Here is a 12941-nt window from a genome sequence, read left to right as displayed (position 1 = left end):
TTTGAAAGCGGTCATATTGAGGATGGAGTGGAGTTCTTTTCTGTTTCCCCAGAAGGCCGGATCAGAACCAGTGGGTTAGAATTAAAGCAAAAGAGTTTTCCGCTAAACATTAGGAGGAACGTCCGGACAGTGAGAGGGGTCCCTCAGTGGAACAGGCTTCCTCGGGGGTGGGGGTGGGCTCTCCTTTCCTGGCGGTGTTTCAGACGAGGCGAGATAGCCTCCTGACAGCTATGATGGTGCTGTGACTTCATATGAATGTTCACAGATCAGGAGAGGGAGGGCAGTGCTAGGCTCTTGCGGCCGCCTCTTACACGCCCAGGGTGATGCCAATTGCCGCTTTGGGGTCAGAAAGGAATTTTCCTCCAGGCCAGATGGGCCAGGGATCCTGGGGATTTTTTGCCTTCCTCTGGGCATACAGCAGAGGTCGCTGAGGGAGGTGAGGGGTGGAAATAGCTGTGAATTTCCTGCACTTTGCAGGGGGCTGGACTAGATGACCTTTGGGAGTGCCTTCCAGCTTTATATTTCTGTGTTTCTATATTCTAAAAGAGTGCCTTCCTCAGCAGGACATATGCTGGGTCTGTACAGCTCTGCCTCTTTCTGCATGCCAGCCAGCTTTGGATGGGAGAAATGCCAGAGATGCTGCCTACTGGGGCTCCCAAGAAGCCACTGCTGCAAGCCCGGCTGGGCCTTTGAGGGGCCAGGAGCTGGCTCGGGGCTGGGGGCAGTGACTTCCCCCAGGAGTGGTGCTGGGGCCAGTGTTAATGACCTAACTTGCTTGGGGTGGACGGAAACGGGGTGTCTAAGCCATGTTTGCATGTGACACCGGATCCTGACCCCTGAAACATCCGCTGCTGGTGGCAGGGATCTTGCAAAGGTTGCTTGACTAGGCTGACTTCCACCAGATCCAGCAAGGCACTGATGCTTTTAAGCAAGGACATCATTAGAATCACAGCATGGATCCTGAATTGTTTCAAGGTTCTGCGTGTTTGTGGGTGTGTGCCTTATTCACTTAAACACATCAGGGACAGCAGAAATTCTAATGGAAGAGGAAACAAACAGACCAGATAGGCTCAGTTTTGAAATTTTTGTTGTGCTCTGAAATATGATGATAAATGACCTTTTGCTTAGAACTGGCTGGCTGAACTGTCCGTTTCAGACTCCTTTGGGCTAGGCCTTTCCCCTTATATTTCAGGTTTTCTGCCCACTTTTCACTCAAAAGAGAAATCAACACAATTTGCAACCTTTGAGTCCAGTCTCACCTGAAACAAATTGTCACTCTCATTCAAGGCTGCTTTTCCCACTGAAAGTCGCTGGCTCATTGGGATTGGTGTCTTTTTTCTGGGACCCAGATGTGACTAATTTTTGGTCAGTCTCTTCCACGTGTCACAAGAATGCAGGTCTTTGCAGTTCATATACAATACTGGGACTGGGGGAGATGATTTAAGAGGCTAAGTAAGTGCATACTTGTGGTGGAGAGAGAAATTTCTTGACCCCTGGAAAACAGCAAGAGCCCAGTAGCACCTATAAGACTAACAAAATTTGTGGTAGGGTCACAGCTCACTTCTTCATTTCTGAAAGTTCATAGCCTACCACAAATTTTGTTAGTCTTATAGGTGCTACTGGACTCTTGCTCATTTCTGCTACTACAGATAGACCAACATGGCTACCCATCTTGATTTTCAGCCGGGGAATAATTTTTTAAAAAAATATTTTGGTGGGGAACAGAAATTGGGCGGGGGGGGCACTGAAATATGAGGAATGCTTTCCTATAAAATCTAAACTCATTTTGCTGCTTTAAAAAACATAAAATGCATCATGTATACCTTAGCGTATAAAATTATACTAATTGGTATATTAATGGAATTTTAAAATATAAATGTCTTCGTTTTCTGCAAGCTAAACTGCAAATATACTCAGTACTTGCATGAGAGAGTTACAGACTACTGCATCCTATACTGCCTTGGCACATGAATATGTATGCCTCTCTTCCCACACAGTTTCCTGGGTGGAAATACCCCTCCCTCTGTTCTTTAAAGGAGCTCTTAGCTCCACAGGGGAAAAGGAGAGGATGTGGCACCTGTCCCTGGGTGAGGCTGCATCTGGAGATGGAGCATCAGCTGCAGCTAAGATGTCCAACCAGACGGGGCACCAAATGCAACGTTCCAACTGTGGTTGTAGATAAACTTTCAAACACGGTTCTGATTCTCAGCTGCCCATCAGAAGCATCTGGCTGCTCATCAGACAAGATATTGCTAGCCTTAGTCATTAAGCTTCCTTAACCGGTGTTTTGACTTATGAAAACTTATTCCCTAGAGAATTTTGTTGGTCTCTCGTGTGCTGCTGAACTCTTAATTTTGTTCTGCTGCTGCAGACTAGCACAGCAAAGTTTGCCTGGTATTCAAGATGAATCGGGGGCAGCCTCCTCCTGGCAGCGAGTGCCGTCCAGTGTGGTTAATATTCTGTTGACTTGAATATCAAAATAAGGATACAAGAACACCCTGCAGGAGGGGGGAAAATCCCCCAGCAAGCACCACTACAGATTTAATTTGGTCAGATTAAAGGCGTGTCCGTGGAAAATCTCAAGATGATACTATCTCAAGTTTTGCTTTGGACTTGTTTGGACAGAGCATGTTTGTTTATACTTTCCTGGTATTCAAACCAATAACTAAGAAGCCAGCATCAAACCAGGCTCTGTATGGACTTGCATAAGAGGCAAAGAAAACCTGTCTGGTTTTCTTTGGCCCCCTTGCTCTGCTGCTGGGATGGCGGTGTGTGCTTCTGGAATGCTGTGGACAGACAAACTTTTGGGTTTCAAGAGGAAGCCTTCTGCTTCTCCTCCTCCTCCTCCTCCTCCTCAAGCTTGTTTTCTTTCATCTGTGTGGCTTCTCCTTGCACAGTGGCAAAGTCGGCTTGCTACCACCATCCACAGTTAATGTAAGATCACCATGCAGGCAGGCACTGTTTGGTTTGCGTGATGTTTTTGCTTGATTCTTCGTTCTCAAATAAATTGGGCCTAAGTGCGCAGCATCCATGCTGCGTGCGTGAACGGCCATGTGCATGCCATTCTTCAGGTGGGTGAGTGTGTGAACCAGTCATGCAATAAATAGTCTGAGTTACTTTATATACAAATTGATAGGAGAGTTGATAGGAGCCGTCTTCACTGTGAAAACTTGTCAGGCCACCCACTAGCCATGGTTGACTTGCTTTGAATTTCACTCAGAAGCGCGGGGGAAACGGGTGTGCAAGTGCTCCCCTTCTGACTTTTTTTTTTTTTTAGTGAAGCACCCCCTGTATCAGAATCGTTTCCTCCGAGAGATTTTTAAAATTATGGAAGGTTTTTGTACATGGCAGAGTGCTGTGCTTTGAACTCGCTGGTGGAATTAGGCAAGCGCTTACTTTGTTGCCTTAGCTAACATGGAAACAGCCCTGTAAGGTGGGCCACTGTTCATGATTACCAGAAAATGAATGTGAAGTGCTTTGAACTCTCACATGGGCTGCTGACATGTTCTGTGTAGGTAATCTTATCGTGGTTACGAATAGAGATAATTGCCACATGATTTCTACAAATTTAAGCATATAAAATGCTTTTTTAACTCCACACTGGCTGCTTTGACATGCTGCAAAATTGGTACCCATGTTGAGCAGATCTAGAATTAGGAGGCCAGAATAAGGTGGGTGTGTTAGCTTGAATTTAGCATTCAGTTCCAGTGGGATATAAAGGCCAGCCCAAGTCATCATACAACTCTGCTAGATTGGACCCTCACAGTGCTCCTTCCCCATAGTCACAGAAAGTGATTTTTTTTTTGTCCTTGCAGTGTTTTAAGATGGAGTCCAGCAATGAGCCCCCGTGTCTGGGCACTTTCGAATGTGAGCTGTGTGGATTACGTGTCCCGTACAGTTACTATGGGTGCAACCCTCCAAATACCTACTCTGTTACGTAAGTATATTTTGCATGTCACCGGTCTACCATTTGTTACCTGTGGAATTTTGTATAGCCATAATTGTATCTCTACCTCAGCAAGCAATGCCAGGGACTGATAGCATCAGCAGAGCTTGGGACTGCAGCTTCTGGTTTTTTGCTGTGATGGAAGGAGAGGAGTGACTTATGAAGAGAAGCAGCGGGAGTGTGTGTGTGTGTGTGCACATGCACATCTGTGCTCACGTAACCCTTCGTTTTCCCAACCTTTTCCGACTGCATGCTGTCCACTGGATTTCCCTCCAAGCACCTGGCAATCCTCAGGTGCATTGCAAGGCCCATAGAACTGCGTCCCCCCACCCCACCCCAGCCTCTGGCAGAACTTCATCAGGCTCTTTTCTGCTTGACAGATGCTACAAGGGTCAAGCTAAAAACCTTTAAAATATATTCAAAATAAGCATTTATTATACAGTGTACACAGTACTCAAATTAAAAACATCGGGCCTGAATAGGAGGCTGCACACATGTGCTTAACATAGGTGTATAACGTTCTCCAAATGCAATACTGTCAAATGACCAACACTAAACCAGACCAGATCATGTGCATTTCAGCCCCAGGGCCTTCTTCAGTGGTTAGTCATACAATTTTTGTAATAAACACACAAACCCACACGTCCAGAAAACAGTGTGTATGAAAATGCTCCTGATGTTCTGATCTGGAAATGCAAAAGGAGAAAGGAGGAAGAATTTTTTAAAAAACAAATTATAATGATGCCAATAATTACCGTAAAAAATTGTTGGAAAAACACTAAACCAATTTTACCTCTCATATTGTGTGATGTGATACAGATTATTGCAGCATGCCATAGATCACTTCACATGGTGATTGCACTCACACAAAGCTCCTCATTTGGCGTTATTTTCCATAGAGTAAAAATTACAAGCGCGCTGAATATTACATAAAGAAACCTTTAAACCCAAAAATCTTTAAACCCAAGTACACACCCAGAAACATTGGAGGGCCTTTGGGTTTTAAAGTTTTCTTTATGCAATATTCAGCGCACTTGTAATTTGAGTGGGCTTACTCTCACTTGGTACAAAAGGACTTGTGGCTGATTAAAGACGGAAGTGTGCACCCACCCGTGTCAAATGCAGATGTGGCAAACACCCACCAGACAGCCAGGATCAGCTGCAGGTCCTTGTTGAGCCACGCTTGGTGTGAAACTCAGATTTGTTATAGTATAATGTGTGAGCAAAGTTCAAGTCCAGTAGCACTTCAAAGACCAAAAAGACTTTCAAAGGTACAGGCTTTCAAGAATCAAGCTCTCTTTGTCAGATGCAAGTTGGGAATGGAGATCTTTGAGTCTTTTTATTCCAGTCAGAAGGTGAGAGGGTTGCTGGAGATAACTAAGACAGGATGTGGAGGTACAAGGGAGAATGTCATTAGCTTGATGAGAGCAGGGAAAGAAACGCAGAAAATGAGCCTCTTTAGTGAGAGAAGGACTCGTATCTGCAAAGGGAGCTCGATTCTCAAAATATATAACCTGGGAACTCTAGTTGGTCTTTAAGGCGCTACTGGACTTGAAGCTTGATCTGCAGACCAATTTGGTAATCCACCTGAAGCCATCTGTGTAACATGTGAAGCTGTTGTGGCTGCGAAGCAAGAAAGAAGCTACTTCATCAGATGCATGAAGTGGAAAGTGACAGCGTTGGTTCCTGGTTGTATTTTGACTGAGGCGGGGAGATGGTTATGCAAAGTGAAATTAACCTGTGAGCAGCTTCATGCGTATGAAGAGGAAGCCTTGTGCAAGTTGTCCCCAGATCACACTGTGTGCATTTCCCTGGGGTGACAATAACTTCTGAGATTTGAAACCCCTCTGCCAATAAGCTCCCTTGTGTGTCCTGTCCTGTGGACTGACACCCGGCCTCCTGCCTCTTCTGAAGCCTTAGAGCGACTCCTTTGACTGCCAAGGTGGACGAACGCGAGAGCAATCCTATGCAGGTCTCCTCAGCATCACACTCAGGTATGTCTAATGGGACATACTCCCAGGAAAGGGTTCCCACGAGGGATGTGCATGCAGGTGGCTCCCCGAGAAACCTGTGAACTGCATTTCTCTAGAAGCAGCTTCCCCCCCCCCCCCCATTTGGAACCCTCATTTGCACTGAATATCCCAGAGGTCTATTTCAGAGCTATTCAAATGCCGTGGCTTCCCTCAGAGCACGATGGGAATTGTAGTTTGGCAAGTGTCTTGACAAATCTCTGCTAGAGTTCTCTGTTCTTCCCACCCGTCTCACAATACTTCAGTTCCTAGGGAGGGAGGAAAGGTTTTAAAACCCTTTTCAGTACCTGCAGGCACTGAAATACGTGGTGCAGATGAGGCAAAATCTACTGTCAGGCTTTCTTGGATGCACTTTCCTGGGTCCTGAGGTTTAATGGGATCTGTAGTTCTACCCCAAGAGGCAGAAAAGTCATTCTCATTTTAAATCTTTGTGTTGAGCAGAACAAAACCTCTGCTTTTACTCCACGATGATGCACGAATATTTCTCGGCCTCGGTTCGTGTCCTGGTTTCAGGGTGAGAAGATCTATTTTGGTCTCTGGGATCATTCAGCATGAGGCAAGAGGAGAGTGAGTGGGGGGGGCAGGTTCTTCTCGGGGCTTGTCTGAAATGTAAGAATGTCCTTTAGAAACACTGGGCCATTCCCTGGAGAGGTCACAACACCACTGCAGGAACAGGCAGAGGCTTGTCTGGTCTTGAATTCTGCTGTAGAAGCAAATTAACAACTCAAAGACAACATCCCCCAGATACTAGGAGCACACGCCATGCTTCCTTCCCACAATATTTAACTTATGCAGCTTAATCTTCACTGTGCTTACTTAGAATCAAGCCCCATATAGTTAAATAGGACTTACTTCCATGTAATTGTGCTTAAAATTCTGCTGCCTTCTCTCTATCAGGAGTGGTTAGCAATCTAATGCCACAAAATGATCTCCTCTTAGCCGGATACTGGTTGGAAGGTAGAGAAACCAGAGGGGTGCACCACAGAGGGGTGTTTGCATTCGGGCCTTGCTCTCAGCGTGCCAAGTGTGCCCTGGATCCTAATTTGGGATGGCAGCTCTAAAGGCATTGGGAGCTGGTGGCTGGCAGGTGGCGTCTAAGATTGTGACAGGAACAAAATGGGCCAGCAGTACTAGGGTGGGGGTGGGTGTGGGTGGGGGGGAGTTATCAGTCCCAGCATAAAATCCTCTGGATCTATGAACAAGTCTGGCTCCCGTTCCTTTGGGTCAGCCTGACTCCCTCCTGATTTGGAGGGGAAAGATGTGGGAAGAGGCTAGGGAGTTGTGGGCAGAGCAATCCCGAAAACCACGTGGGGTTGTTTTGCCCCTGGTGGGTCTAAGCCTATTTAAATCTGGGTTCCTTACGGCCCCCGCCCCAAAGGAATATGTAAATGTTAACTCCGTAAGGAAAAAAAAATTAAGTCAAGAAGTAGCTAAAAATGATAGAAGAGGTAAATGGCAGCCTGGGATCTCAGGCTGGGCCCGGGGGAGGTTCTTTCTGTCCCACAGAACACATCCTGGTGCCAAGAATATCCCTCCCTGCATGCAACCCAACAACTTTATCCCAGATGAGCAGAGGGCTTTGCTCCCCCCCCACTCCCTGCCAGTTCAAGTCGCGAGAAAGGCTGGCCAGACCTGCTATAGCACCCCCCCACCCCGCTTGCAAAAAGGCTCTTCCGAAGCCCCTCTTCCCATTCATGGGGAACAGGGGAGAGGCCGAAGACCCCTTTGCCTTGGTGGACCGGTGAGGGCCAAAAGAGTAGAGAAGTCAGCCCTGGCCTCTCACACTGTGGGTGGAAGGGCCCTTTGCCCATGCCTCTCCCAAGGGAATGGGCCAGTGATTCTGAGCTGGCAGCCCTAATGACAGCCCCCGTTAAATGTGGGTTGCTGATTTCAGCCGCAGTTTTTGTTGTGGACATGAACTGGGTCAAGCTGAGCTTTGCAACTTGTCTTTCAAGCGTGGCATTCTTCTTCCCCAGCCTCCTGGAGAACTGCTACGTCATGAGAGATCCGTTCACCTCTGACAAGGGCAAATTCCTTATCCTTGGATCTGAGTGCAGTTTGTGTAGCAAGCGTGTGTGCGTTGGCACAGTAAGTAGCCTGTGGTGCTTGGTCATTTATGGCTCTGACGTGAATTTCATGCAAGGCGGTGGCCTCAGAACAAACAAGAGAATATTCTCCCCCATGTCTCTGGAAGCGCGGTTGCAACCTTTTTTCTTCTTTGCCACAATATAATCCCACAGAATAGGTTCTTTTACATTACAAATGCTTGGCCAACCATTCTTCTTCATCTGATGACAGTACAGAGTTATTTTTGTCCCTAGATAGAGTTTTTCTCCAACAGATGCCTTATTGGTCATTTCAGAATGGAGCCTTCCTTCTTAATTGTTGGAGTGTTTTTGAACATGCGATGACGTCACATCAGCTTAATTGGGGCATGTGAGTGATGTGTAGACATGTGTAATGTTCTGATATTAAGCAAGCTGCTCAGTATTGACCTGTTCTATAGGACAGCTTTGAATTAAAATTGGTAATCATAACAAGATTGCGACTTTATTGCCTGAGTCATACCGAGCTCTGTACAACAGAAGCAAATGATCACACACCCCTTCGTTCCAGCCAATCTCTGAGCAAGGAGAGGAGTGTCTCTGAGGACACCATGGAAAACCTCCAGCCAAATCGGAGTCTGGAGTGTGTCATTGCTGCTGGAATGTAGCCTGGGAGCTCAGTTGTAATATGCTTTTAGTACTCAATTCGTTCAGGAGATGTGCTGTATATAGGTCACGAGTGATCTGGACTATCTGGTAACTTTTTGGATGCTTGGACACGGAATAGAACAAGGTCCTTTTATGCAAACCCACATATCAGTTAACCTGAGCCATAAAAGACATATCTGCATTAAAAACTGATAATACCAGTTTAACTTCCCTGACTTCCTCCTCTGATTCTAGGAAATGCAGCTTGTACTGTGAATTCTGTGTCATTGATGTTCGGCACCCATCCCTAAACTGCTGTTTCTTGGAGAATGGGAACATTTACATTTATTTATTTACTTAATTTATAACCCACCTTTCTCCCCAGTGGAGACCCAAAGCAGCTCACATGGTTCTCTTCTCCTGCATTTTAACCTCACAACACCCCTGGGAGGTAGGTTGGGCCGAGAGTGTGTGATTGGCCCAAGGGCTGCCAGCAAGCTTCCATGGCAGAGCAAGGATTCCATGTCTCCCAAAGTCCCAGTGGAGCCTCCCAAATCCCAGTCCAGCACACAAACCCCTACACCAGACTGGCTCTCAAACTGACTCTAATCAAACTGGTTTGTGGTACGCGTGTGCCTGAGGGTTGGGTGCCTTCTCATGACTGCCTCAGCCAAGCACTTGCTTGCCACTGGAGGGGGAGTGTACGTAAGGCCAGCGCCAAGATTGTTGTCTGTTCAGGCACAGCCCAGCAAAGCTCTTTCCCCCCTTTGAGTCCCTGCCAGGTGTTCTTCTTTGCTTCTGTTCTGATGAAGCCACACACAGCCAACAGCTCTGCAGCTTGAATCATGACAGTCTGAACAGGGGCTGGAGGAAAGGACGGGTTTCACCAGCTTGTGCCGTGGAGAGGTTCTTTCATCGCATCCCATGGGATTTTCTGGGCAAAGCGGGCAGCCACCGAGCTGGACTCACAACTCTTTGCTTTCACACCCAGTCCCGCTGGAATGGGGATGTGGCCCCAGAGCCCTTTTCGGCTCCTGCAGCATCTGTGCTTACAGGCTGAGTGTCGTTGGGTCAGACCAGACCACTTCCCACAGTGGCCAAATCCAGGCCTCTGGGGAGGTCATAATGCGTTCCGTGCATTAGCAACATTTGAAGGCTAGAGCCCTCTTTTGGGAGCCACACATCTGCGGCCTGGGAACATGGTGGCGGGGTGTGTGTGTGTTCCTTTTCGGGGCTCATCATGGGTCTGCAAACCCAGCTCCATCTGGGGGGGGGAGGGACAGACGCATACACACGCCCTGCTGTCCACTGCTGTCACGGGGGTAATTTGAGACAGGCAGTCAGTATCCTGCCCCTCAGGTTGGGATTCAGACACAGCTGAGAACCTTTCCTCCAAGCAGCATCCCCAATTGTATTTCATTGCTGTAAGTGTCAAAGGAGGCATCCAAAGAAAAACAATAAATTTGCCTTTGGCCAGTCTCAAAGTCCTTTTGAATATTGCTTGGAACCTGAGAACAGCTTGGAAACAGAGTCCAAACAATTCCAGGTGGCTGCTGCGGTTGTTAGTGGGGCAAATTGCTCCATTTTCCCCGTCGCTGTCTGATGCTTCATCTTAGAGCACCAGGCAAAGTCCGGGTGGCCAGTAAAGAAGCACTCCTCGGGCCTGAGTGTGACGAGAGAGGAGTGCTGGGGCCAGGGGCGGAGAGCCACCGCTTGAAGGGGGGGAAACACCCCTGCTCTCAGCATAGAGCATTGGATGTGGACGGGGTTTTCTATCGGCAGCATGGAGCCTCCCTTCCTCCCCCCTTCCCCCTGCAGTCCACTGATCCCCATGAAGTGTGGCTTATGGGGTGAGGAATGAGATGGGGGCGGTCTGCAGTAGGAAGGGGGAATTGGTGAAAATTGCCAGTTTAGTCTGGATCCGCACCTTTAATTCTACCGGTGGAGGGGAAGAGCCTCTCAGTTTGGGAGGGGCAGTTGAAACATTGCACTCTCCCCTCCCCTCCATCTCTTGTTGGGGCAGCAGATGGAAGATGCGGGACCCTTTTTAAAAAGTGATGAGGTCAGAGCGTGGCACTTGTAACCCAGATCAGTTATATACATTCAGCTGAAATTAGTTGTGTGACTGACCTGCATTGAAAGTAAGGGGACTTAAGTGACCCGTAAGTAGCTGGTTCCTCTGCTGTTTTCTGTGGGATGCAATGTGCAATGCTGTGCAGGATTATTCTGGGGTCACTCATGGATTTCAGCAGGCTTAGACTGGAGTAATGCTGCATAGGATTGAATTGTATTGGAAGAGGTCAGGCAATGCAGAACCATAAATTTACCCAAAATCAGGGCTTTTTTTCTGGGAAAAGAGGTGGTGGAACTCAGTGGGTTGCCCTCAGAGAAATGGTCACATGGCTGGTGGCCCCGCCCCCTGATCTCCAGACAGAGGGGAGTTGAGATTGCCCTCCATGCCACTAGAGCAGCCCAGAGGGCAATCTAAACTCCCCTCTGTCTGGAGATCAGGGGGCGGGGCCACCGGCCATGTGACCATTTTTAAGTGGTGCCAGAACTCCGTTCCACCGCGTTCCTGCGGAAAAAAAAGCCCTGCCCAAAATGAAGATGGAGCTTTTTGTCCAGGTGTGCCACTGAGAGAGGGCGTCATCTGACATATGCCTACAACTTACAAGTATGTAGATTAAGAACCTTTTTATCTTTCAGGACTGTAGTCTTTTCTACACAAAACGATTCTGCCTCCCATGTGCTAACTCACACTTAGATGAGTTTCCTCCGGAAATAAAGCAAGAACTGTTGAAGAAAACTCAGTCCAAATCCAAGTCTTCACAGAAAGGAGATTCCAGGGAAGCAAAGAAAAAGTAGAATTGCTGTAGCCCGAACCAGAGTCTACCGAGAGGGCAGAAGATAGCGAGGGAAGCAAAGCAGAACGACGGAAACTTGCTTCATTTGTGTTCCCTTAACAAAATTTGAATTACAGATCAAAACTGGCACCTGGAGTTGTGCCCGGAAACCTCCTGGCAGCTGCCTGTGCTGTCGCTGCCTCGGGCAACAGCCCTTCTGCCCACACCTTGACCGTTCAAGGCCAGGCTCTGGCGGCTTTGATGTGTCTGCACAGAGGTCTTGGGACAGTCCAAAATGCACCACAGAGCGAGTTGCAGCCCTTCCTCTTACATCTTACCCACATTTTTGCAGTCATACATGGCTTTCTAGTGGTAACTCAGATTCCCAGAAATCTGAATTTAGTTCACAAAAAGAGCCCTTTTTTCTGTGTATGCAGCATTTTGATGAATATTACGGGATTGAGCTTGTCAAGGTTTGGAAAGAACATTTCTTTCAAGGTATTTCTTGTCGTACAACGTACTGACCTTGTTTGTTTCAATGATTGATGAATTGCTGTCTGTTAGCCTTATTGAATAAAGTAGGAAATGGTTAACACAGCCAGAGTTGTTGAAGGCTTATTGAGACAGCTGCCACTGGCTGCATTTTTACCAAACTCCATTCCCCATGCTCAGGGTGGCACATGCCCCCTCCCCAATATATTCACAGCAACATTATGAGGGCGGGTTGGCTGCAGTTGGCCCACATATTGCTCCTTGGGCTTTGTGGCAGGGAAGGGATGCCAGTTTTCCCCGAAGTTTGACACCGGCTGATCTAGTGTTTTTGAGCTTCTCCACTGCAGTCATGTTTGACAAGTGAAGAAACATACAGGCCCTCTTGCATTTTGAGCATCAGCAGCCGTTAGTCAGAGGCACTTGGAAAGAACCTGCTTTCTCTTGATCCGAAAGAAGATCTCATATCTACAAATGGCTCCCAAGTAGATCCCTCCCTCCTGTTGCATTTGGCATGCTGACCGCCTGTTTGGCTTCAGTTGTATTCTCAGATGCCAAGAACAACAAAACTTAGCTGGCAGCTTCTCCTTGGTATGTTGTTGTGGGCCTCTGGGGGGGCAGGGGCAGGGGCGAGAACGACTGCCCCCCCAGCCCCATTGCATTCTGGGGCAGATTGAGCAGCCTCCTACAGGCCATCTAGTGGAGTTGCAGCTGTCACCTGGGGGAAGAATTGGCCTGCGATTTTGCTTGGCTCCACTGCCTTTAAAAATGTTCTAAAATCACTTTGTTTTGATTTTAAACTGCAAGCTAGCCCTGGGGATGTAGAACACAATCCAAGGAGAAAAAAATGCCATCCAGTTAGTTGCTGTTTTATAATTATTTCCATTGAAAATGAATTTGCTTCACTTTACAAGGACAGTTAACAAAATTGTTTTTGTAA

General features: G+C 47.5%; 1 protein-coding gene across 5 annotated transcripts in view; it reads left to right on the top strand.

The window, feature by feature from the left end:
* Positions 1–12109, top strand: part of CDPF1 (cysteine rich DPF motif domain containing 1) — a 44273-nt gene extending 32164 nt beyond the window's left edge. For all 5 annotated transcript variants that reach the window (XM_055000325.1, XM_055000327.1, XM_055000323.1 and 2 more), the window contains exons 2-4: positions 3816–3937; positions 7953–8064; positions 11376–12109. In XM_055000325.1, coding sequence (XP_054856300.1) covers positions 3825–3937; positions 7953–8064; positions 11376–11534 — 384 coding nt within the window. In that variant the 5' untranslated portion in view covers positions 3816–3824 and the 3' untranslated portion in view covers positions 11535–12109. The remainder of the gene's footprint in view (positions 1–3815; positions 3938–7952; positions 8065–11375) is intronic.
* The last annotated feature ends 832 nt before the right edge of the window (positions 12110–12941 follow it).

This window comes from Eublepharis macularius, chromosome 16 (genome assembly GCF_028583425.1).
Source record: "Eublepharis macularius isolate TG4126 chromosome 16, MPM_Emac_v1.0, whole genome shotgun sequence".
NCBI classification, from domain to species: domain Eukaryota; kingdom Metazoa; phylum Chordata; class Lepidosauria; order Squamata; family Eublepharidae; genus Eublepharis; species Eublepharis macularius.
Note: the sequence above shows the minus strand (reverse complement) of the source record. Positions and strands in the feature narration are given on the sequence as shown.